Source organism: Physeter macrocephalus, chromosome 14 (assembly GCF_002837175.3).
Source record: "Physeter macrocephalus isolate SW-GA chromosome 14, ASM283717v5, whole genome shotgun sequence".
Classification (NCBI taxonomy): Eukaryota; Metazoa; Chordata; class Mammalia; order Artiodactyla; family Physeteridae; genus Physeter; species Physeter macrocephalus.
The window spans coordinates 112,424,397-112,449,471 of NC_041227.1; the positions used below are offsets into that span (position 1 = coordinate 112,424,397).

At 57.3% G+C, this 25,075-nt stretch overlaps 1 protein-coding gene across 19 annotated transcripts in view; it reads right to left on the reverse strand.

Moving 5' to 3' along the window:
* The window catches only part of CACNA1G (calcium voltage-gated channel subunit alpha1 G), a 62,717-nt gene extending 38,277 nt beyond the window's left edge, over positions 1–24,440 (reverse strand). For all 19 annotated transcript variants that reach the window (XM_024130076.1, XM_024130083.2, XM_024130091.2 and 16 more), the window contains exons 1-9: positions 24,199–24,440; positions 16,906–17,017; positions 16,610–16,743; positions 16,125–16,222; positions 13,861–14,020; positions 13,076–13,376; positions 12,816–12,908; positions 9,855–10,638; positions 7,567–7,943 (exon numbers count right to left, since the gene is read on the reverse strand). In XM_024130076.1, coding sequence (XP_023985844.1) covers positions 7,567–7,943; positions 9,855–10,638; positions 12,816–12,908; positions 13,076–13,376; positions 13,861–14,020; positions 16,125–16,222; positions 16,610–16,743; positions 16,906–17,017; positions 24,199–24,440 — 2,301 coding nt within the window. The remainder of the gene's footprint in view (positions 1–7,566; positions 7,944–9,854; positions 10,639–12,815; positions 12,909–13,075; positions 13,377–13,860; positions 14,021–16,124; positions 16,223–16,609; positions 16,744–16,905; positions 17,018–24,198) is intronic.
* Between the last annotated feature and the right edge of the window lie 635 nt (positions 24,441–25,075).

A 25,075-nucleotide genomic window follows, 5' to 3' on the forward strand; every position in this document is an offset into this window, starting at 1 on the left:
GACCTGAGGAGAGGCCTATACAAGTCACCCCAACCCTGCCAAGCTCCACCTTCACCCCCCATCTCCTCGGCTGCCATCTGTTCCACGGACCCTGAAATCTCTGCTCCCCAATTCTGACTCCTCAGCTCACCTCACCTCTGCCTTTGGCAGTCCTGCCTGCTGATCCCACACCCCAAAGAGGTGGTCCAGGTGGGCCTCAGTGATGGGGTGAGGGTCACTGGGTCAGTGGGACCTCCCCCCTCCTCCTCCTCCTCCAAGGAGGTGTGGGAGATCAGGGCACGCCTGGGCGGCAGGAGGTTTCTAGGAGACCTCACAGGCCTCGTCATACAGATCGTGGCCTTGCTCTTCGCCGTCAACGTCGCCTCTCAGCAAGTTCTTCTAACCCCTCATACCCACTGGGCCCATTGTTAGGTGTCACTGTGCTCCAGTGCCTCGTAACCAGCGGTACTTTAGCCCCTCCCCATGGTCTCCTGCCAGCTCCCCAGAGCCACCCCAAGGGAACACACAAGCCAAGTAAGTGCAAGGCACCCACAGTGCTCGCTCAGCTTGCAGACGGTCAACCCAAAGCTTCTGTGACTTAAAATTTTGCATCTGTGGCCCCTGCCCCTCACTAGCCTGCACAGTCCCTCGCCCAGTTGTGGTGGACCGTTTAAAGGCTGCCCTCAGGCCACAGACCTCAGAGGGCTCCTCCTGTCTTGCCAGCTCCAGCCCAGGTAAGTCCCCACCCCCTCTGTCTCTCTGCTGCAGCTGTCGAATTGCTGAGCTTTGCTAGTCACGAACCTGTGCTGACTGGACAGGGGAATATCCTGCTGGGGGACCAAGGGCTGCTCTGTGCCCGTATTCATCTTCCTCTATTGTTGGATCTCCATCTTTCACCCCCAAGAGCTGCCTCAGACCCTTTCCCTCTCCTCGGCCCCCATCCCCACTCCCAACCTGGCCTCCTGCTTCATGGGGCTCCGCTTCCCTCCCCCAGACAGCTCTGTGTCCTGCAACCTACTCATCTCTCTTCCCTCCTGGAAGGCAGCCAGCCCCTCCTCCATCCGCACCTCCACCCCACACCCCCCTGGACTCCATTTCATTCCATCAGTTGTCCCTGTTTCCCTCACTTCTCCAATATCCCTTCCCCTGCCTAAAAGCAGAAACCTTCGCATGGATCCAGGCCTATTCACGCCCGAACCCCAGGCCCCACCCGTCCAGCTCTCTCCAAGAACCCTCTTCCCAGCCCTCCTCTTCTGGATGCCTGGGCAGTACCTGAGCCTGCTGCAAGCCCCTCCTGCCCGATGACTACCTCCCTCTACTTCCCTGACCCTGTGCCGGCCACCTCCTGCCCCCTTAGGGCTCTTCTCCCTCTCCGCTGCCTTTCTCCCCTCAGGCCAACATTCCTGAGTTCAGCAGAACCCACTTCCCCCCTGGGCTCCCCCCCTCCTCCATCTCCCACCTCTCCAGATGTCACTGGGGTGTGGACAACGCAAAACAATCTCCTTCCAAGCCTTGGTTCCTCAACCAGAGAGCCAACCTGCCTGACAGCCTTCCCAGGATGGCCCACGGCCAGCTCAAGGGCGGCAAGTCCAAAACAAACCCTTTCACCTCCTCTCCCAAACCTGCTCCTTTCCCGACTTCCCAGCTCCATCCCTCTCCAGGATTCAGTTTTGGAACCTAGGAGTTATCTAGGATTTATGCCTGCCCTTCATCCCTCTAGCAGCAGGTGCCCGGGCTCACAGACCTTGGCAATGGAATGGCTGTGCCCCCACCCACTCGTTCTATTCCCCCTCCGCCATACCGGGGGCCATCATTGCCTCTGATCTGAACGATAGAAATAGCCTCCGGGTCCCTCCCCCAAACCAGCCCACACCTAACTGGAAACTCCAGCTTCCACAGCACTGCTGGACTCACTTCACTGCTGCTCAGACAACTCGGGGTGGGGTGGGGGAGGCAACACGACGGTCCTTCAGAGCATCCTATGCCTCCCTGTACATTCCCAGGCCAGGCTGCCAGAATCCCCCACAGTCCCTCCACCGGAACCCTCTGCTCCTGGCCTCAGCTACCAATCCCACTTATCTTTCAAGGCAACCCTCAAAAGCCACCTCCTTCAGGAAGCCCTCCGAAATCCCCCATCTGGGTGTAAACATCTGTCCTCTGTCCCCAGAAGTCTCCCTTATGGCATTTGGCGTAATCATCCATGAAGCAGAATGACTTTTCTGCTGGAACCTAAGTTTCTTGGGTGCTCCTGGCACTGCCCCCACCCCCCATTCTATTCTAAAGTGCTGTGCACAGGAAGTGCTCCCCATGTTTGCTGAATTGGGGGAGTCCTAGAGCCAGACGACACCTGGAGGAATGTGAGCACCCCTTTGGCTGGCCATCTCCAAAAGAGCGCCCTTCCCCCTCCCACATCTGGAGAACCTTTGAAAGTCTGGGACCAGGGCAACTGTAAAAGATCATCCCCCCAAGTCTTGCTTGGCCCCCAGCCCCAGCTCCTCTGCCTGGAGGCCAAGGACTCCTGGGAGGCCCAAGGAATAAGACAGGTGTCTGTAAACCCCTGTCCTCGAAGGCCACACTGGAGTATCCATGCCTGTGTCTATCTTCTGGGAAAAGGGTCCCAGCTTCCAGCAGAATCCAAAAAGAGCCTGTGAATCCCCTCCAAGTTAAGACCTACCACATCTGGACTCTCCCCCACCCTACCCCACTCCCAGCTTCCCTTGCCTTGAACAGCTGACTTCACTCACTTATAAATAGAAACCCTCCCTGGACATGTATCTAGAGTGACAGGATGGGGAAACAAGCAGAATCATCACCTGCCCTGTCCTCTCCTGGCCTGAAAGGCTGTGTATTTTGGACCCTCCCTCTCTCTTCTCTGCAGGCCAGGAGACCACTGGGCTGTGTGCCCTACCCACCTCCCCACATGCTGTTGTCCCTCTTCTAGAATATGAGGTTGGCCCCTGCCCTCAGCAGCCCCAAACCAGGAAGGGGGTAATTCGGAAGCTCCTGTGTCCTTAAGACCCCATTCTCCTGGAGGGGCCTTGCCCCGCACATACTCAGGCAGAGACAGGTTCCAGGAGACAACCTCTCTTCTGTGCTCCAACAGCACGCTGGATGTCCCACAGGCACCTTGTACGCAATGCCCTCCAGCCCAACTCTGCACAAGCCCCAGTGCTCCCCCTTGAAGCAGAAACCTGGGTGTCATCCTCGCCACCTCCTCCCCACAGATATCCAACTGGTGTTGGGTTCTACAGATTCAGCCACCTGCCAGCTCTCCCCAGCCCTCTTCTCTCTGTCTCCAGGGACAGAGATGTATGAACTGGCCAGACCACTGCAGTAGCCCTCTGGTGGGCCTCCCTGCCTCCTGTCTCCCTCTCCCTTCTACTCCCCGCGTGGCTTCCGGAAGCCTTTTCATAGAACACAAACACATATCATCGACCTGCTTAAAACTTTTTTGGGGAACCTGTCACCTTCAGGATAAAATAAATCCAAACTCCTTCCTATGCGTCTCAGGACCTAGCTCTGAGTTTTTTTCCAAACTCATCTCTTGTTACTTGCCCATCCCAGCCCCCACCCAGTGCCCTATTCATTCTGAACTCCTTATAAATCTCTTCGTTTGTTGTGTCTGGTGCCTCTGGCCCTCCCCCATGCTGTGCCCTACCCTCTACCCTTCACTAGCTACTTCCCACTCTCCATTCAAACTCAGCTCTTAGGTCATGTGCTACTGAAGCCCTCCTTGAATCCTTTCCCCAGTCTGGGTCATGGGCTACTCCTCCGTGCATCCTTTCCAAGCACATATTACATCAAGTTAGTGTGACTGTTTACTTGTCGGTGAGGTCTTTGAGAGGACGGACGAGTGCCCCGGCCCAGTGTTGTACTGGAGCGTCTGGTTGTGCACCTCTCTTCCCAACTCCACATGCAGTGACATCACATTGGTAGCTTGAAATCAGCCATAGTGGAAGCATTTACACCATGGAAATTGGCAAATACTGTAAACACCACAAATCAGGACAATTTTTTCTTTCTAAAGGGCTGGTTATTAAACATTTATCAGCATGCCACTGCTTAGGCCCAACTCTGATGCACAAAAAATGTGTGTGGAATGGCTGGCTGGCTGGCTGGCTGGCTGGATGGATGGATAGTTCACAAGTTCCCTGTTCCAGGCACTGCCCCCTAGTGGATGGGGCACACACAAGCCCGCCCTCCGTCAGATCACACTTCCGATCTGAAGTTATATTCTTTTATTTTAACAGGTTTTTTTTTTTTTTTTTTTTTTGCGGTACGTGGTCCTCTCACTGTTGTGGCCTCTCCCGTTGCGGAGCGCAGGCTCCAGACGCGCAGGCTCAGCGGCCACGGCTCACGGGCCCAGCCGCTCCGCGGCATGTGGGATCCTCCCGGACCGGGGCACGAACCTGTGTCCCCTGCATCGGCAGGCGGACGCGCAACCACTGCGCCACCAGGGAAGCCCTGAAGTTATATGCTTGCTCCCTCCTCAGAGTCCCGTGTCTTTGTCCTCCTCACCAGCATCTCTGCACAAACTAGCCCTGCCGCTGCTCCGCCAGCTGGTGGGTTAAGGGGTGGGAAAAGCAGGAGAGTGTGGACAGCATGGGGCCCACCTCGGGTAGGGTGGGGTATGACAAAATGGATGCCACCTTGGTCAAGAGGTTGGTAGAGAACAGCAGGAGTATCACTGTTCTAGGCAGGAAAACCGAATGATGGGTAAGATAGGTGACAGTGGGAGAGGACAGGTCTGGAAAGGGCACCAGCAACGGGCTGGGCTCCTTCCCCAGGGAAGCACCAGCAACACCCTCTCCAGTGTCCAAGAGTCTGATCAACACCAAGATCGATGGATACAACTACCTCATTAAGAGCACTGCAGGGAAACCATGAGCCTCTGGCCCTCGCCTCTGAGCATCTGCAGACGCTCTTCCTTGCTGTGTCTCTCAGCTCTCTTGCTCAACTGGCTCCTCCTCTTCTTCATCTGAGGCTCCATTGGAGCCTCTGTCTCCTGGTCCCTGCTCCGTCTATCCTTGTTTGCATCAGGGTCTTGGTCTGTCTTTGGCTCCCTCTCCGTATCTGTCTCTGTCACCCCTACATCTCTGTGCCTCCACCTGTCCTCTGTCTCCTCCCCCTGAGTCTCCATCTCCCTTTCTATATCTCTGACGTTCTTGCCTCTGTGTCTCTGCCTTCCTGTCTTTTTATCTCTCTCCCCCTGGGTCTCCATCTTGCTCTCTGTGCCCCCATCTCCCTATCTCTGTCTCTCTCTCCCTTTCTCTTTCTGTCTCCCTCTGTGTCTCCATATCCCCCTCTGTGTCTCTGTCTTTCGCCTCCATGTCTCCTTGCACTCTTCCCTGCCCCCCTCAGCCTGCTCAGGCTCAGGGACCCAGATGGCGGGACTTTCATGTCGCAGTGCCTGCAAGCACAGGGCCACGGCTGCTTCTGGGATTTTCTACCGCTCCCAGCCCGAGCCTGCCGGGGCCGCAGTCAGTCCTCTGCCTGGCCTGCTGGTGACTCTCACTCACCCCTATGGGGCCCTCGGCAACCAGGTATTGGGACAAACTCCTCCCTGGAGCAGACATTGTGCCACCACTGAGTGGGGACTCCCTGCTGCTGAGGACTTGGGAGGCTGTCCCCCGCTTTCCTCAGGAACTTGGATAAGGATATGTTGCAGGCACCGTGACTGATTGCTATTACTTCTTCCCCAAGGGGGTGTCCTTCTTGATATCTAACTGAAAGCCCTCTTGCTGCAGCTTCATCTGCCCTCAGTCTCTGTGACTCAGCTTCTTTCCAGCACAGTCAAAGCTTCCACCAGCAGCCGAGGAGGTGCCCCCGGGGGGAGGGGCATCTGACCACGGCCAGAACTGGGGTAAGGGAGAGGAGGCTGAGATTCAGGCTCGGGAGCTGGCGTAGTGGGAGCTTAGGAGCTGCCGCCACCTGGATAGCGGCAGCAGAAAATGCCGCCACAGCCAGCCTGACAGAGCAGAGCACCTCTCCCCAGGAGGCTGGCTGAGCAGGCGTGAGCCACACACACCCACGCCCCATGCGCCCAGACACAACACGCCCACCAAAGTGCCATACTCCCCACCTGCTGACCCTGTAGCCGGTGTCCTTGCCCCGCCTCCACCTCACCTCCATAGGAAAGGAACAGGGTATAGCCGGCTGGGTGGGGGTCATTGAGGCAAAAGGAAGGGGCGTCAACATGGTTGATGGCGATGGGGGAGGGGCCGGGGTGCACCCGGCGGGACAAGGCAGTTGGGGTAGGAGCTGAGTGGGGTGGACGGTAAGGGAATTCAGAACCCCCTGAAAAGTGAACATCTCACGTTTGCTCCAGCCGGGCTTGGACCTAGGATACCCAGCCTCGACTCAGACCCACTCCCCGCACTGCCCCGTGGCCCCGCCCCATGGGTGCCCCACCCCTGCCCCACCCGTGCGTGCGTGCTTGCGCGCGCACTCCACACCTCTGGCTCCACGTGCCTGTTCCCATTAGGTTGGGGCAGTACCTGGCTTTGGTCGGCACCAGGGAAGGTCTGGCAGCCCCGACCCTCCCTGAGCCCCAGGACAGAGAACACCCAGGGGAGAAGAGCACAGAAGGGCCTGTGAACCGCAGCACCTGCCTGCTGGCCTCCCTCGTTTTCCCAAGAATCCGACAAGGGGGTGACCTGGAAGGCCAAACTGGGGGGAAGGGCTGCCTTCTGAAAGGATTCCTGTGGGGAATGAAGCCATAGCCGGTTGTGAGGCCCCATGGTACCTGCTCCCACCTCCAGTGTGGGAGTGGGGTCAGTGGGGTTCCCCAGGCCACCCCGGCTGTTCTTGCACAGCTCAGCGAGAGAAGACAGCCTCCTCCCCCTCAGCCCAGATCCCATTGCCGGCTGCCAGCAGCCGCGCAAGACAAGCCTGCTTCCTCTTCCACATGACAGCCCTTCAAATATTTGAAGACAGCTCGCCTGTCCCTGCTGAGCCTCCTCTTCTCCTGACTAAACATCCAGGTTCTTAGAACGATTCCTCAAGCGCAATGGTTTCAAGTCCCCTCACCATGCTGGGAGCTCTCTTCCACCCAGAGCTGCCCTCCCCGTTCACAGCACGGCTCCCAGAACAGAGGCCAAGAGCAGATGGCCTCCCTCCCTACCCCGCCCAGGGGCAGGCTCCAGCCCTCCACTCCTCACCTCTGCCTGCACAGCCCCCTGCTGCCTCCAGTCAATCACACCCCTAATTACTGAGTCAGGTGAATGCCCGGGGGGCCCAGCCCACCCCCTGTATGTGACTTGTCCCTCCAAAAAGGCCTTGCCCACATCTGATGTTCATCACTCATTTAAATCCTTTAAAGCCCACCTCCTCTCAGAAGCCTTCCCAGATAAAACACACCCAGCTCAGACCCTGCCCCTGCCCTGGGCAACCTCCACACTCGGAGACTGTATGACATTCACTGGCTTTCACGCTCCAAAGAGTCCCCACGCATTGGTGCATCTCCCTCCTGTCCTCCTCCCTGCCGTGCAAGCTAGCAGCATGGAGAGGAAACTGAACACGGGATGGGAGGGGAGGAAGGTAGAGGGTCCCCAGCCCCAGGGACCATGCCCTTGCCCGTGTCCCTACCTGCTCGTGGTATTCGATGCCCATGCTGAGTGTGTTGACCAGGATAGCAATCATGATTCCCCGACCAAAGTACTTGCTGTCCACAATCTTCCGAAAGGTGTCACAGATCAGCCTCCAGAAGGCCAGCACAGAGTTGGGCTCCACGTCCAGCCCCAGGCTCCGTCGACGCCAACTGTGGGGATTCTGGCGGTCACCGTGCTGGGCGTCCTGTGTGAACTCATAAACTGCCTCGCTGTCTGAGTCAGGCATCTCGTGGCCGGCGAGCTCCACCTCCCCTGCCCCAGTCCGGACACAGTAGGGACAGCTGTCTGGGCCACAGGCTCCACTGTCTGCCTTCAAGCAAGGGCTGGAGATCCTGCAAGAGCTTTGGCAGGCACCTGGGACAGGAGAGTAGAGGTTAGAGACTCCGGGGTTTCCAACTTGGGGTCACCCTTCCCTCAGAGTGTGTATAAAATGAGCGGGGGAGTTTGGGATTCTTTCAATGATGGGGGTGCTAGGCACTTGGTGGGCAGGGGTGCTGAATGACTTGCAGTGTGGGCGATCCTGAGTAATAGAATGCCCCCAAATGCCAATAGCATCCTACTGACAGTCACTGCTGGTTGTCCTGGGGTTTGTGCAGTTCACGTAGGAGCCTTCAGGAAGGAGCCTAGACCATCTTTCCTTCCCAGGGAAGCCAGCCCTGCATTAACACTGCTTTAAGTAGCATTTTCCAAGGGGTCCTTAAGACACACGCCCATACATGTGTATTCATGTATGTTCTCACACCAGACACACACACATGTGCACTAGACACATACTCGCATACATACATGTACTGTGTACATACGCATACAATTTATGAGTCATATATACATGCACAGCCAAACACAAGTATGCACAGACCCATACATATCACACGGTGCACGTGTGCCAGGCATGTGCACACATGGGCGTGCATACACACCAGACAAGAGCACCACCCTGTGTGCACGGACACGCACCTGTACACATCAGACACGTGTGGACACATGCACACATGAACACCAGACATGTGCATGCAGACGGGCACATACACACACCAGACCCCTTCGTGCACACGTGCACACACACACACACACACACACACACACCCCAGACTGCGCATGTGCACGTACACCGTGACCTATCCCAAGGCACCAATGTCCATTTAAATACAGCTTTGACCATAGACAGTGAGAGCTGAAAGGAACCTCAGAGACTACCCAGAGAAAGCATGGATTTGAAGACACCTGGCTCGGGGCCCAGCCCTTCTGCCTGCATGCAGGAGGACATCAGTAAACACCACTGACAGCTATGATGGTCCCAGCCCTGCCTTCTACACAGAAGGAAATAGAACCATGCGTGTGTGCGGCTGGCTGGCGCCCCTTGGCAGGGTAGTAGAAGAGTTGGCACAAGAACCCTTCCCACTGCATTCTGTGATGGCACCTTCCTGTCCCAGCCCACATTCCCACATAACAGCCCACAAATATCCCACTTCTCCCACGTGCCACATCCTTCCTGAAACACAGGCCCTGGGCTTCGGCTACAGTAAGTCTGTCTGTGGAGGAGGGTGTGCCACCCCTGCCCGACTGGGGGATGCCCCCAGGTGCAAGCATCTCCCTTCCCCACGACACTGGGTGTTCCACCCATCAGCCTAGCAGCCCCTGAGGACTTGCTGCACCAAGCCCCAGGTCTCCCTATGGGGACGGAGTGACACTCATGTTTACAAGAGTGCCCTTAGCATGGGACATGGTGCTCACCACAATCACGCGCACCGTTTCCCCTCTGAACCTGCAACAAGGACTATAGAGCGTGGGCCTCCGAGTCAGAGGGCCCTGACTCCACCCCTCACCAATGGCACAGCCTCGGGCAAGTCACACAACCTCTCCAAGCCTCCTTTGTTCCATCAGTAAAATGGGGATGATAAGAAAGTTTATCACTTAAACTGATGAGAGGCTCCAGTGGGGTTTTGCCTGAGAAGCATGTGACAGGCACACAGCAATCCGTCAACAACTGCAAACAGCACAGAGCAGAGCACATAGCAGGTGCTCGTTACATGACAGCTGTTGTCATTATTACAATGTAGGAATTATGATTCCCATTTTAACAGATGAGAAAATTAGGGCTCAAAGAAGCGATGTGACTAGCTGAAGGTCCCAACGCCAAGCGTGGCAGAATGTGAATCCAAGCCCTGTCCTTCTGACTCCAGACGCCCCAGTCCTGGCTGGGATGGGAATATCACCCGGTCCCTGGGTGAAGGGCACCAACATGCCCCCACCCAGAGTTCTCACCTGTACTCTGTGTCTCCAGCAGCTTGTGCATAGAGCTGTAGGGCCTGGGTGGGATGTTGAGGCTGGTGAGGGTGGGGGGTCCAGAGGTGGGGGCCACCTCCATCAGCGCCTTCTCTTTCAGCATCGCTGGTGGAGGGCTGGTGTGCATGGTGGGGTACACCTTCCCACTGCCCCCAGTCCTGCCCGATGCTTCAGATGGCGACCTGGGAGGGGGTGCCTGGCAGCGGACTGGCTCCAAATGGCAGTCAGCATGGTAGAAGCTGTGCACAGACTCTGCACCCCCTGGAGGGCCCCCGGAGAGGGCGAGTGTCGAGGGTGGTGGCAGCATGAGCCGGCGAGATCCACGAGCGTCCTTGTCCTGGATCTGTGGGCTGGCCCGGGGGACCCGTAGCGTCCCGTTGCCCAGGTGGTAGTGGTGGTGATGGTGGTGGTGATGGTGCACCAGGTGGTGGACGGACGGACGGCGGTGGGAACGGGAGCAGCTGCCGCTGGGCTGGGCTTCCTGGTTCCCGCGGGGAGGTGGGCTGCTCAGCAGCCCGGCCCGCACGCCCGCTGCCCGGGAGACCTGGGCCAGCCTTCGGGCTGCTTTCCGGAGGATGTACACGAGGTACTTGAGCAGCTCCTCATAGCAGCTGCCCGGCTCGGAGAAGCTGGCCAGGGTGCTAGCGTTGGAAAGGAACCGCACGCGCTGCTCCCGCATCAGCTGGCTTTCCCGCTGCTTGGTCTCTGAGAACTGCGTGGCAATCACTACCAGGCACAGGTTGATCATGAAGAAGGAGCCCACCTATGGGGGTGGGGACAACAAGAGGAGACAGCCTGAAGGAAAGGGAATCTCAGTGCCAGCCCCCGGGTACAGAGTGCTCCCTATGTGCCAGGCGCTGGGCTCAATAACTGTCCAAGCATCATCCTGCTTTATTCACATAACAGTCTCAAGAGGTGACACCTTTATTGTCTCCATCTGACAAGTGAGGAAACTGGGGCTCAGAGAGCTTGAGGAATCTGCCCATGATCACTCGGCTAATGCACAGCAAAGCTTAGACTTGAACCAACCTCTATGGAATTCCAAGGCATTGCTGTTGATCATGAGGTTATCTGGCAAGGATATCTCCCAAACTCCCTCCGAGATTCTGAGCACCCCCTCCCCAATTCCCATTAGGAGTTAGAGAAGGCTGTGGAAATGAATGCTATCTTGGGGACATGGGGTTTTCACATTGGGTTGCGCTTTTGAGATCTTGGCAAAAGCACTGTTCACAAAACTCCTGCTTCTACGGTCCCAAGTCTAGCTGCGCAAGCTTGAGCGAGACCCTTAACCATGGGACCTCAGTATCCTCATGACCGTCGGCCTTGGCCTTTCCTCTCCCCCAGCTGGGTAATGGGCTGAACCCTGAACCCTGCAGACTAGCCACGTTGCCACTCTGACTTGGCCACACTCCCCCATCTCCACCTCCATGCCTCAGTTTCCCCCGGGCTTCTGGGATGGCAGTTGCTTGGGTAACAATCCAGAATGAAGGTAATGAATATTTATGGTGACAAAGCAGATTTTTTTTTTCTAGCTTGTGTCCTAGTAATTATGATAATTAGCTTCACTAGTGTGATTCCAGAGAGCTGTTTGGAAAGATTTTTCATGGGGTGTGTGGGAGGGTGGAAACAAGGCCCCTTACCTCTCTGTCTGCTTCCTTCCTACTCCCCAAGCCCAGGGAGAGCTGAATGGTGAAAAGATCCCGTGAAAAGGTCACGAGACCACTTCCCAGAGGTGCTGGCCTTGCCACCCAGGTGATGGTGGGGGGGAGGGAACAGGCCCCTACCCTTCCATACCAGGGATGGTTGGGGGTGGGGGGCTGTTCTTTCTCAGGGACACCTCTCACTCACCGAGAGATCTTCATTCTGACTCTCTGCAGCCTGCCTAAGTCCTGAGTAGATCTTAGTCTCTTTCTCTCAATATCTGTCCCTCTGTCTGGCTCTTGTCATTGGCCTCCTGGTGACATGGAAAAAGGGCTGGATTTGGAGTTGGTAGCCTGGGGTTGAATTCTCAGCTCCAGTGACCAAGCCCTCTGAAGCTCAGAGCTCTTATTTAGGAGACGAGGCCACAGTCCCTGCACCTGCCACCTCACAGGGGGGCTCTGAGGATTAAGCAGGCAGCAGATGTGGCAGCGCACTTCAGCAGCCATGCTCAGCCCAGCAAGGCTAATCCACAGCACATGCAAAGCACCTGACGGGGTCAGACAAATTGAGGAAATGTCAGCTTCCTCATCTGTAAAATGGAGACAATAACAGGATCTTGGTGAGGATTAAATGCACCAGCACTTAAAAAAAGTGCTCAGAGCAGGGACTGGCACATAGTAAGTGCTCAATAAATATTAGCTATAAGTGGTAGCAATTAAATTATTAATCATGAATGGTAGTGATTAAATATTGCTACTTTTTGCCTCTGTCTTCTGTCCTCATAAAGCCTTGGAACTTCTGAGCTGGAACAAGAGATCACGCAGTGTTTCTCAACACCAAGTGATGGGAATTTGGGGTGGAACAATTCCTTGTTTGCAGGACTGTCATTTCAGGGTGTCTATTACCTACACCCTACCCCCTCCAGCAAAATGCCGATAGTTCTCCCCTATTTCTCGTAAAAAACAGGAACACCCTTTGCCATTTCCAAATGCCCCCTGGGAGAGGCGGCATCACCCTGGGCTGAGGACCACCCATTTTAATGATGAAGAAACAGATGCCCAGGGTGGGGCTGGGGGGCCTCATAGGGAATGACTTGTCCAAGATTTTAAGTGGTAGTAAGTGATAGGCCTTGACCTTGGATTTCCTCCTGACTCCTCACGACAGGTGTCTTCTGCCTGTGTCTCTATGGGACTTTTCCTGAGAGCTAGAACTTCAGACCAAGCAAGTCCCCTCTCTGGACTCCCCCCATCCATTTCCCCAGGATCCCCCATCCCCACAGGGGCCTGAGGAATCACTCACGATGATGAGGAGGATGAAGTAGATGAAGTTGTAGAAGGAGTGAGCATCCATCACAAAGTACATGATGTCGACCCAGCCCTCCAGCGTGATGACCTGGGGAGGTTGCAGAGGGGCAGGCTGTTTCTGGGCCCCCTAAAGCCTCCTGCAGTCTCCTCTAGAGGCCCTGACCCCATCCCAACCCTGAGGACAACCGCTCCAAGCCGGGACTCTGTCCTGACACTTGTGTTCTGGGGACTCTCCCAGTGCCCAGGCTGCCCCACCTGGAAGATGGCAATCCAGGCATAGCCGATGTTGTCGAAGTTGATGGCGCCCTTGAAGGGGTTGTGCTCCCCTGCAGAGCAGTTGGTGTAGTACTGGTTCCAGTTGACACAGGTAGTGTTGCTGGAGCTGTTGTAGGCCTCGTAGTCCAGGCCACAGGGCGGGCCGCCACCCCCATCCCCGCGCAGCGCGGGCACACTCCTGCAGGAGCGCATGCCGTTCTCGCGAGGCTGGGAGCAGATGAAGGGGCTCTCATCCTCGTTCTCGGTCTGGTAGTAGCGCTCCAGGTCCACGCTCAGGGGGCTGCAGAGGAAACAGGGATGAGGCTGAGAGCAGGGTTCTCGGGGGACAGGGCCCAGGAAGGCAGAGCAGGGTGGATGCACTGAGGCACACCGGGCGAGCACTGGGAAGGCGCAGGGATTCGTGGGTGCGGATGGGGTGCACCAGGAGCATGCAGATTGAGGGTGAAACTCCAGAGTCGGGATGTGGGAAGTCTCCATCCTAGAGCAGAGGTTCCCAACGTGGCTGCACTTTAGGCTCACTGAGGAGCTTTTAAAAATCCCCACGTCCAGGCTGAACCCCACGCCCACGAAATCGAAATGGGCAGCGGGGAGAATGAAGGCCTTGCCGTTGTTTAAACTCCCCAGGTGACTCCAGTGTGTAGCCAAGACTGATAACCAGATATGTCACTAATAAGAGAACAGATGTGTCTCCAGCAACAGGAACTGAGGGAGGTCCCAGCCCCACAGCCACTCCCAGGTCACCTCCCGGCCCACGTGCCACTCACAGGCTGAAATTCTCGGGCAGGAAGCATCGGTTACGGAGCAGCCCTGCCCACAGCTGGACGCCAACGATGCCAAAGATGAAGAAGACGAAGAAGCACAGCAGCAGGACGTTGCCCAGCATGGGCAGCGTGTCCAGCAGCAGCGTGACGAGGATGCGCATGCCTGTGGGGCAGAAGCCACGCTGGGGGCGCCAGGCTAGCCGGGCTAGGCTGGCTGCCACGGGCCTGGCAGCTCTCCCAGAGGGGGCCCACCGGGGCCTCTGAGGCTGAGACAGCCCGGCTCAAGCTGGAGGGAGACCAACAGACACTGCTAACTCTGCAGGCAGCCCTCGCAGCCCCTAGCCCCTAGCCACTATCCCTCTTGGCCTGCCCACACCAGTCAGAGCACAGTACCACCAAGGTTGAGCAGGGTGGCCGCAGTTTCCAAAGCATTCTCCAGCACCGCGTCCCGCTTAACTCTCCCAACATCATCCCAGAGCTGATATCACCCCAATTTGCAGATGAGGCTTGAGGCTCAGAAAACTGACATGACTTGTCCAGTACCCCAGAGCTGCGAAGTGTAGGTGCCAGGACTTAACCAGGCTCTCTGCTTCCGCATCCCACTCCCCAATACACACACACACACACACACACACACACACACACACGCACACGCACACACACTCACTCCCACCCTACATCCTTCTCTCACCAGATACAATCACCTGAACTTTCTAAGTTATAGACGCCAAAGTCATTGGGGAAACCAAGGCAGAGAACTCCAGCAGGGGCGTTAGCAGGCAGGAATTTCCCTTTGAGAGCCAAGCCCTCAGCAGGGGCCAAGATGCCCTGTATTTCACCATGGTTCTGAGCCCCCTCCCTGAGTCTAGTCTCCGCTTGGTCCAGATCCTCACATCAGGACCTGAGGACACACAAGGCTGTTTCCTCAGGTGGCCATCAGTTAACAACCCCTTCCACGGGGAAAGCCACCACAAACCTGCCCCTAAGGTGCTGTTAGGGATACTGCCCTCCCTCCCCACTCCAGATCTCGGACATCTAAACTAGCCCCCAGGCCACCAAACCCTTGTCAAGCACACAGACCTCTGTTGGCTAGTTTCGACCCCCAAAGTGACACTCGTGGCCCCCTGACCCCTCCAGGGAAAAAGCTTCTAAGCAGCTGCTAATTACTCCTCCTGGTGACTGAAGTGGCCCTGCCCCGCCCCTGCCACTCAGTCCCTCTCCCCTCTTCCCTCTCCCAGCCCCCTTCAGCTCCTCTGTGCTCCAACTGAGATCAATTCCTCAGGGTTTGCATTAAGGGAATTACACCGGTAGTTAGAGGCCTATAAATCTGCCAGCGATCACCTGGGGCGCGAGAGGAGGGAAGACAGGAACCCCTCATCTGGGGTTCCTGTTAACACCAACATACAGCAACTCCTGGAGGACACATTGAGCAGCTCTGCCCGCCCAGACACACACACACACACACACACACACACACACACACCCCACAGGCACACATACAGGCACGCATGCACACGCAGCAAAGGGGGCTACTGCTACATCAGACGCTGAGCCCCAGAAACATGCCCCAACCCACCCCACTCCTGGGATGGCAGCAGAGACCGTCTGCAGCTTGTGTAGGTTGGGGAGTTGCAAAGGGGGCCTGAGAAAGGGTGGGGGGCGGGATGCAAGGGGAGCTGGAGCTGCCAAAGCCTGGCTGGCTCAGAAACTAATGCGGTTTAATTTAGATAATTGTCCCAGCAGTCAGTTGCTGCAGAGGCTTGGAAGGGGGTGGGAAGAGGAAGGGGACACAGCGGGAGGATGAGGCATGGAGCGGCCTTGTCTTGAGAGAAGTCATGCTCGGTGTGGCCAGTGCTGTCTCACCAAGGAGAACCAGACCGCATGAGAGGCGGTTCTGGCTAGAAAAGGCCATCCCACTTTGCACCCACTCCTCCCGGCCTGCCAGCCTCTCCACCCTGCTCCCACCACCCCTGTTCCACTGGAGGGAGGGTGATCTAGCTGAAGGGAAGGGGTCATCCGAGACATTCCTGAGACTCTGACCTAAAATCAGGCTGAAATGAGGGGGAAGGGGCCGCAGCCCGGGTGGAGGGTCCCTTGGGCTCCAGCGACCCAGCTCCCCACTGAGCCCTTCTCTCAGGGGACCTGCCTCAGTGTTCCAGGCCCGCATGAGGCCTGTGAGTGGCCAGGAGGTAGGGGTGGGGTCTGAGATTCCCATATCTCCTCTTGGGGTTCTCCGCCCAGGGGCCGAGGGCTGAGGGGTCACTCACTGGGCACCCGGTTAATGGCCCTGAGCGGTCGCAGCACACGGACTGTCCTGACAGCTGAGAAGCTGACGTTCTGCAGGTCCAGCGAATACTCCAGCATCCTGCAGGGAGGGGCCCAAAGGGAGGCCCTTTGAGTCTGAGGCCGCCGTGGGGGTCAAAAGAGGTCAATGAGGAATCCTGCTGTGGAGGGGCAGGAATCCTCCCCCTCCACCAAGGGACCCTGAAAAGCCAGCTCTCTCCCTGGGGGCAAGGCCACCCCTAAGCCAAGGACAGACTCCTTATCAGAGAATGAACAGAGGAGGGTGTGGATGGAGGGGCCTTGGAATTCAGAGAAGTACTGGCTCAATCACTATAGGACAGCCCCGGACCCTTGGTGGACAGCCAGGGAGAAAGTAGCACTGTAGATGGGCTGGGGGAGGGGGCCGGGCCTAGAACTGGCCCTGGGGAAGGGACCAATGTGATCCATCGCTCCAAGCCCAGGCCCTCACCCTGCAATGACGATGAAAAAGTCAAGCCGGTTCCAAGTGTCTCCCAGGTAACACTTTTTCCCAAAGATGCCCAAGGCCACCATCTTCACCACCATCTCCACAGCGAAGAAGGCAAAGATGAAGTCATCAAAGGCCTGATGTGGGGACAAGAGGCTGCTGAAACTGAGAAAAGGGTGGGGGAACACCCCCCTACCCCACCCCCACCCCCTCCTCTGGGCTCAGGGCCTCTTGCAGAGAAGGTGTCAGGGTTATAAAGATCAGGAGCTGCCCCCTCCTCCCACCACACACATGCTTACCTGCAGAATCCGGCAGCGCTGGGAGTCACAGGCGATGTCTTCACACGGCCGGAACATTCCCAGGGTCACACAGTTGAGAAGGATGACCAACATGCTGATGCGCTCAAACCAGGTACCAGGCGGTCAAGGAAACAGCTGGCCAGGGTGGAGTTGAACCCGGGCCCCCACGCCCTGCCCAAGCACCTCCCACTGCTTGACCTGCCAACACCATCTGAGAGGTAGCCAGGTGTAGCCAGCTAGTCCCACCTCGGGTCATCGCACCTCTGGGCCCAGCTTCCTCTTCTGTAAAGTAGGAAAAGCCACAAATACCCTGACTATTTGCACAAGCCATTTGGGGGATAAAATTGATCGTGCTTGTGGAAATGCCAGGCACCAAGAGTTTGCTGCTGAATCTGAATCTTATTCTCCCTACCTCACAGGGAAAATGTGAGAAGCAAATGAGATAATGTATGTGAATGTGTCACACAAACCTAAAGTCGGATTATGCTTGCCTTACAGTTTACCAAGCACTTTCACAGCATGCCACACTGAATGCTCACAACAGCCCTGAGAAATATCCGGGCTAGATCACCTTCCTCCCCAGAACCCAAGGAAACTGAGGCCCAGAAGTCGTGTGCTGAGTGTCACAGGAGAGACCCAGATGAGACTGAGTCTTCCAAGCTCGTGCTCTGGGATAGCAGCTTCCACAGTTGCTCAGGCTGCAGGGAAGGGGTTGTCACGACCGCACGGGCCCCAGACAGACAGGCCGAGGCAGACAAGCACCACAGAACTGGAGCCTCAGGCTGCCTCTTCCCCAGCCAGCCCCTGGCCTCTCAAAGCCCTCACATGGCCTCCAGACACATCCACACAGTTAAATAATAAGGACCCACTACACACCAGGCCCCGTGCTGGACATAAGCCCCCAGCCTGTGCAGAGCAGACAGTACCCTGTATACAGACCATGCCACCATCACACCTTCTTATGGATTCCAGCAAAGCCCCATCCTGGACCAACATAGACTCTGTTTTGCAACAAGGGGGAGAGAGGGGTCTTTCTAAACCCTGAGTCTTTCCACAGAGTGGATTTCATTAAGGGGTTCACTTCCAGCCCATCTACAGGAGAATGTAGAAAATGGCCTCCGGACCTTAGAAAGTTCTGGGCACCAGACTCACAGATAAGTGACCAAGCATCCTGTTTTCTCGAGGAAAACATGAGAGGGGTGGGGAAGGGTAAAGAGGTTAGGAACAAGCAGAGAGTGGGGGGCCAGGGGAAGGAGAAGGCCTTGAGGATGGAGGTAGGGAGGGTGTCATGGCAGCCCCGACATGACAGCACGACCCACCCAGCCAGACTCAGTGACACAGCGAGCGTCCAGAGCGGATGAAATCTTCCTGTCATGACTCCACTTCTAGAGTGAGAAGGCTTTGGCCAGGGACCCAAGGACTTACCTTGAAGCTGATCCCAGCCATACCCCATCTCTGTCCTGAACCTCAGACCACACCCCCTCTCCCGGAGCCCACACTCAATCACCTCAAAGCCCTTCTACCCCCTCCTGTCACCCAGGCCCTTTTCCCTCAGACTCACATCCCTTCTCACCAGCAGGTACCCTAAATTCCCAAGGCACTGCAATTTCCCTAATCTTACATCCTCACAGGAATAAGAGTTAAAAAAAAAAAAATTCTAGGCTTTTGGGGTAAGTTGATGGAAGGGGGAAATAAAAAGAGTGCTCTGTTTCCATGGAGCTGTTTTCCTGAGTGGGGCCGGAGCCCAGTGGATCTATCCCCAGAATAAGGGTCAGCCAGGGGTCAGCCTGGAAAAAAGGGGACAGGGAGGGAGCTCCTTTGGGACCATCATCTGAAAAGGGAAGGACACGATTATCTTCAAGAACTGGCCTGCTTTCCCCAACCTAGCCCCCTCCTCTCCTCTGTAGGGAAGAGGGTTCTGGAAGGGACCCATATGAGCAGATGTCTCTACATAGGGGCAGATGGGTAGTTCTCCTGGGAAGAGGGGCTCCCGGGACACCTGTTTGGACTCCTCTAATGGCAGTGAGTCCACCATGTCATCTGTGCCCTTGTCTCATCTCCCTCGCTGAGGCACGGGCACTGTTACACCCAAGCCCCTACAGAGCTCAGAGTAATGCCTGGCATGTAGCAGATGATCAATACATGGGAAGAGTGAATGAATGAATGAATGAATGAATGAGTCAATCAGTCAACCAACCTCCCTGCCTAGAAGCCAGATGTATCTCCCCATTCATGTTTTGCTACCTTGTTTGCTTCAACAGTGATGAACTGATGATGAGTGGGGGTGGGGGGAGAAGTGACACCATAAAGGAGCTGTCCCTCTTTCTGTCCCCACATTACACATGCTCACACTGAGGCTTCTTATAGCCAGAGTCTGCCTCCAAATAACCCCACCTCCAGCTCTTAACCACAGAAGCCCCTTCTCAAGAGCCCTCTTGGCAATTCACCTTACTCCTGGGTACATCCTGCCACTCTCACCTCTCCCCTTTCCCTATAGGTAAACATAAATGGACAGGGAAAACACCTAGGCACAGGAAAATTTGGGACAATCTGAATTAAGGAATAATTAATGAGGGTGGGGGGTCTTTCACCCTTCTCAGGGTAGGGCTCATTTCCTTGGGAATATGGCCGTATGTCACTGTGCCATGTTCCTCTGTTGCCATAACAACAGGAGGATGTGTCACCAGGTGGTGTGGATTTGTTGCCATGGTAATTAAAGGGACCCCCCCCCTCACATATGAACTCCCCTTACCCAGGCTGCTGTCTTGTCCTCACGCAGGGAAGGGTAAGTGGGGAGACTCACAGGTTATCAGGTTGGGTGGGAACCATGTGACAAATCTCCATGGCAACCAAGGGAATGGGGGACATTGGTTGCCATAGTGACTATGAGAGACCTGTGCAGTCACATGTCTACTGTTGCTATGGTGACTGTCCAGGCTGGAGTGGATCCCAAAGGGGGAGGTGGGTAGGAGAAGGGAGGATCTTTAGTCTCCCCACAACCCACCATCAAAAGCAGAGAAAAAAGGAAATGGCAGGGTGAGGAACCCCACTTCCATCCCTCCTCCTCTTCTCCCTCCAGGAGAGAGAACTAGAGCATATTATCTGAGAACTTAGTCCTCTCTGTGGGGCTTTATCTAGAGCCCTTGCCTAGTTGGGCAGCTATAAGGGAGAGGAAGGTAGAATGAGGAGGGAGGAGGGCTGGACCACCTCCAGGGGCACGAGGGCTCAGGGCAGAGCGTGACTGAGAAGGGAAGCAGGCCCCCCAGCTGTCCCATTCTCTGCTAGGAGCCTGCTAATCTGAGACCTAGGAGCGCTGAAGAGGTAAAGGGCCTGGACCCAGGAATCCTGGCCTCCTTCTACTCGTTGGGAAGGTGGAGTGCTTGCCTCATTCACCCCCGGAGAGGCTGGTGTCTATGGGATTCAGCATTCCCCAGAGTGGGGTGAGATCTAGGGGCTCGGGAGGGGGGTCCTGCTAGGGAGGCTGTAAAGGGGATTCCCCCAGCCGAGCCACCCCCTCCCCCCGACTCCCACAAGCCTGTTTCCCGGTGGTCTGCCCGCCGACCGCTCCAGAGTGTGGGTGTGTGGGGAGGGAGGTTTCCAGATGAACTGAAAACTGCAGCCCGAAGAAAGGCAGCCAGCCCCACCCAGAGACAGAGACGAGAGACACAGAGACACAAGAGAGCTGGCCCGCTGGAATCTTTGGGAGGGGAAATAGGCCAGAAAGCTGATTCAAACGTCTGTGACTGTGTGTGTGTGTGTGTGTGTGTGTGTGTGTGTGTGTGTGTGTATGTCTGCGTGTGTGAGCAGTTGTGTCTGTCGCCATCCTGGCTGAGGCAGGCAGGGCGGGGTGAGAGCTGGGGCGGGAGCAAGGGGTGAAGGGGGGCTGTGTGGTGGGGGTAATCCCAGGAATGGCTCCAACTGGCACTCTCCATGATGGGGAGTCCCCTGACAGTTTGGTGGAGCAGAGTGTGTATGTGGCCGAGAAGGAAGGTGGGCCTGGACAGAAAGAGTGCCAGGAGGTGTTCTGGCCCCCTCAGCCCAGTTCAGCTCTCCAGCCCCAGCCCTTCTCCCCAGAACTCCCTCTGGAGAGCCTTGGGTTTGAAAATGAGAGGAGGGAATTGGTGAGGAGACAGGAAGAACACCCCCCTTCCATTTCCTCTGAGGACCAAAATGGAGATTTCTCCCTAGGTAAGAGAGACAGGGGAACTTGGGACACTGGGACAGTGGCAAGGAAAGCTCCAGAGATTCCTGGTGCCCCCTCCCCTCCAGACGCACACACTCTCAGACACACACAGCGATCACACACTCACACTCACTTCTGGAAGCCATTAGGGCTCCTGCTGTTCAGGCCTCCCCCTTCTCCTCCCCCCACTCCTGGCAGACTCCCTCTCCCCCTCTGGCCCCCTTCCCACTCCCCCTCTCGGCATCCCAAATGCCAGCCTGTGATTTCCAAATGAGAAAAAGCTGTGCTGGGCTCTGAGCTTGGAGAAACTCCTACACAAACTTCCAGATGTGACACAACAGCCGGGGAGGGAATGCTCAGGATCTCCTTCCCGGGAGGGGAAACGCACTCCCTCACACTTGAAGAAACACATACTGGAAAGTCCAACACACTCCCTCCCCTATAGCCTGGGAGGAGGGGGGCCTTTCTGACTCTGACTGTGAACCCCCCAGTCTCCCCAGTACCACTTCCGAGCCCCTCCTTCCTTTTGCTGCCATCCCTCCCTCCCCAACACACACACACACACACACACACACACACACACACACTCACTCACACACCACTTCCCACCTGGGTCTAGATCTCCTCTCTAGGAAACCTGGTTTCTTAAAGAGGCTAAGAGAGGAAGGGGCTGAGAAGCATGCCAAGAAGAGCCTAACTAGCTTCAGTTAGTTGAGTTAGTTGAGGGGAGGTGTCCTTATGTCCCTCAGGCCCAGAGGTGCAGCCAAGGGAAGCCTCGCAGATACCAAAAAGAGAGAGGGAAAGACTGAGGCCCAAGAGTCAGTCCAGAAGCCCTCCGGCAGTGAAAAACATAGGTTTCCCTTGATACATGGGTGTGATGAGAGTGGTGAGGGCACATCTTAGGCCGCCCCGTTGCCAAGAAATTGTTCTCCACCCATCCTCAGCCAATCCAGGCTTAGCGGGCTGTCCAGACCGAGTGATGCTAATGGCCCTTACCCCAGACTCCCACCACCCTAGAGGTAAGCCTGCTCCCCCACTCCCAAGATGAGCACTGGGCCTCCACCTCTCTTCTGTCATTCCAGCCCTCTCCAATTGCCCCCTCCCAGAACACCTCAAGGAAGGAATCTGACCCCAGACCATCCACTAGCACCTGAAGATAGGGCAGGTGGGGAGATGCTAGCCAAGAGTTCTGTGCTGTTTTGGAGGGAAAAGGGAGAGAAGATTTCTCTACACACAGTCCCCCACCACCACACACAAACATACCCCCAGGGGGTTCCTGAGAAGGAGGGGACAGGTCTGGTGCTTTTTTACGTTCATGGAGAGGGTGGGTGATTAGCCACAGAGAGAAGGGATGCCCTGAGCCTGTTCTTTTCAGAGACATTTGCTCCCCATCTCTACCCCTGAGAAAGTGGCCTGGGGTTGCCGGGGTGGGGGTGGCGGTGGGGTGGGGTGGGCAAGATGTGCCAGCTCAGCAGGTCCACACACCTTGGAGGCAGCCCTCTATTTCTGCAGCTCAGAGAGAAAGGAAGGGCGGGGGATGGAGACAGCGTGCGATGAGGGGAGCTTCCTAAAGACCCACAGGGTGTAGAGGATGGGGGTTGGGGGGGACCCAAGCTCACATCCCTGCTTTGCGCACTAGAGGCAGCAGAGCTGCAGAGAGTGAGGGCGGTGCCAAGCTCCCCCCCACTTCCCCAAAGCAGAGTCCCGGTTGGGCTCTTAGGGGTTACAAGGGAGACCCGACGTCTCCCACCCTGAGTCCAAAAGAGCCTCTGAGCTGGGAGGAAAGTGCCAGGAGAAGCTTTCAAGACCAGGGACGGCAGCGTACCGCCCCTTCCCTTCCGGCAGTGGCGGGACCTAACGCAGCCTGGAGCTAAGCATTAGTCAAGCAGTGCTTTGTGCTAGGGGCTAAGGGGGAGAGGCCGTGGGGATTAGGGGGCTGGGGTCTCCCATGCAATTCATGACGGGGCAGAGGATAGAGGGCAGTGCTAAATCTATCTCCCTGGGATGTGGGGCTTGCATTCCACAAACCTATCCAAGGAGTACACATGGGGTGGTGGACCCGAGTCTTCCCCAGTGAACCGGCTCAGAGTCTCACTGTCCCCCCAGTACTTTCTTGGAAGGCTGCGGTCTCCCATACCTGCTCTGCAATCAGGCGGGAGCACTCCCATAGAAAGGGGATGGGTAACTTGGACCGGCTTAATCCCATCCCCCGCTTGACAAGGCTCTTGCCACAGTCTTTCCCTCCACAAGAAAAAATGTGGCACAAAACTCCCCAACCCAACCTTAAGCACCCCGCATTGAATAAAGAACTGGGGAAAAGGGAGGCACTCTGAGCATTGGGCTTCTACTGAAAGGGTCTCTACCCCGGCTCTGGGGGCAGACGGCTTTCCTCCATCACATCTTTTTCTCATTCTGCACCCCTGACATCAGCCGCTGCCGGAATCTCCTTATTGTGCCTCCAACCCGCGAGGTGGGGGTGGGGGTGGGGGTTAGGACCTGGTCCCCGCCCCCCAACATCTCCCTCAGGGGCAGTAAAAACGTCAGCCTCAAGGACCAGGTCGGGGCGGGTGCCGGTGGGGTGGGGTGGGGGAATCAGACCCTAGAATCCACCGCAAACTTTGGAGCTGGGGCAGGAGGGAAACCCAAGAGATTGCGGTCCCCCCCCTCCCCCGTCCCCGCAGCTTCCTCCCCACCCCACCCCCAAAACTCGGAAACCAAACCCAGCTCGCTAACCGGCGGCGGGCGGAATAGAGCTCCCAGGCTCCCGAAGCTCCCCACATCTGGAGGATGACGACCCTCCCCTGCCCACATCTGGAGAGCATCCAGCTGCACACCAGTGGGACACGTCGCCTCTCTTTTCCTGGCCTGGATCCCAACCCCCCAAGGAGGACTGGGGTGTGGGTACCGAGGTGGGGCTCGCCTGGGGTATCAGCCAAACCTGCTCCTGCCTCCGCTCCTACTCTGAAGCCCCCTACCCTCATTTGCAGCCCCCCTCTCATCTGCCCACCCTCCGGGCTCACTTCTCCGACTCACCTGGCTTTTGGTCCCCTCAGGCGGCGCGGCCCGCCCCCCTGCGGCCCCCCAGCCCGCAGTCGTGCCCCGGAGGATATGGGTTACAGACCGTGCGGAGACACCAGCTCCGCGGGCGGCTGTCCTGGCTCAAGTAGAAGAAAACCACCGGGGCCAGTGCAGGGTATGGCAGCCCCTCCGCCTCGGAGTCCGCGCTGCCTGGGTCCTTTTCCGCCGACCCCGGCCCCGGCCGGCCCCCGGCCCCCGACAGGTCGTTGAGCCGCATGAAGCTCCGGGGCTGTCCTGACTCCTCGGCGCCCGCTCCATCCTCCTCCTCGTCCATCCTCTGGCCAGCTGGGGCCCCGGGTGGTTTCGAGAGGGGCAAGGGGAGCCCCTCAGAGAAGGTGTCCTCACGCAACCGGGGGGCCCCGGCGGGGGCGCATCTGGGGAGCTCTAGGGCGCAGGCTGAGCCCCCGGGGGGGCCAGTTCAGCCCAGCTCCCCCTGCCCGCAGGGGCATGCTGCCCGCGGGGCGCCGGGTCGCAGGGAAGTCCCGCCCGGCGCGAGTCCCGCTTCCCCAGGGCTTCTGGGCTCCCCCGGGCCAGCCGGCCGGCTCCCCCTCACTTTGTTCCGGCTTCTTCGCTTCGCGCCCAGGCTCCGGTCGCCAGATTCGGCACTACCTTCGGCGAAGCGGCCCCAAAAGGCGGAGAGAGAAGGGGGGTGGAGGGTAGGGGGGGACCGGGGAGGGGCGCCCCCTCTTCCCGCGGCGCAGCTGGAGCAGGATCTAAGGGGTCAGCATCGTCCCGGCTCCGCGCCAGCGGCGGCGGGGGAGGGGAGGAGGAATCTCTTTGGGGGTGGGTTTGGAAGGGGTGGGGGGCGGCTCCTTTCTCCACCCGGCGGCGGGCTCACGGTCCAGGAGGGGCGGGGAGGTGGTGGGGGGCCGTCCCGGGCGGGGGTGGGGGCGGGGGTGCCGCCGCCGG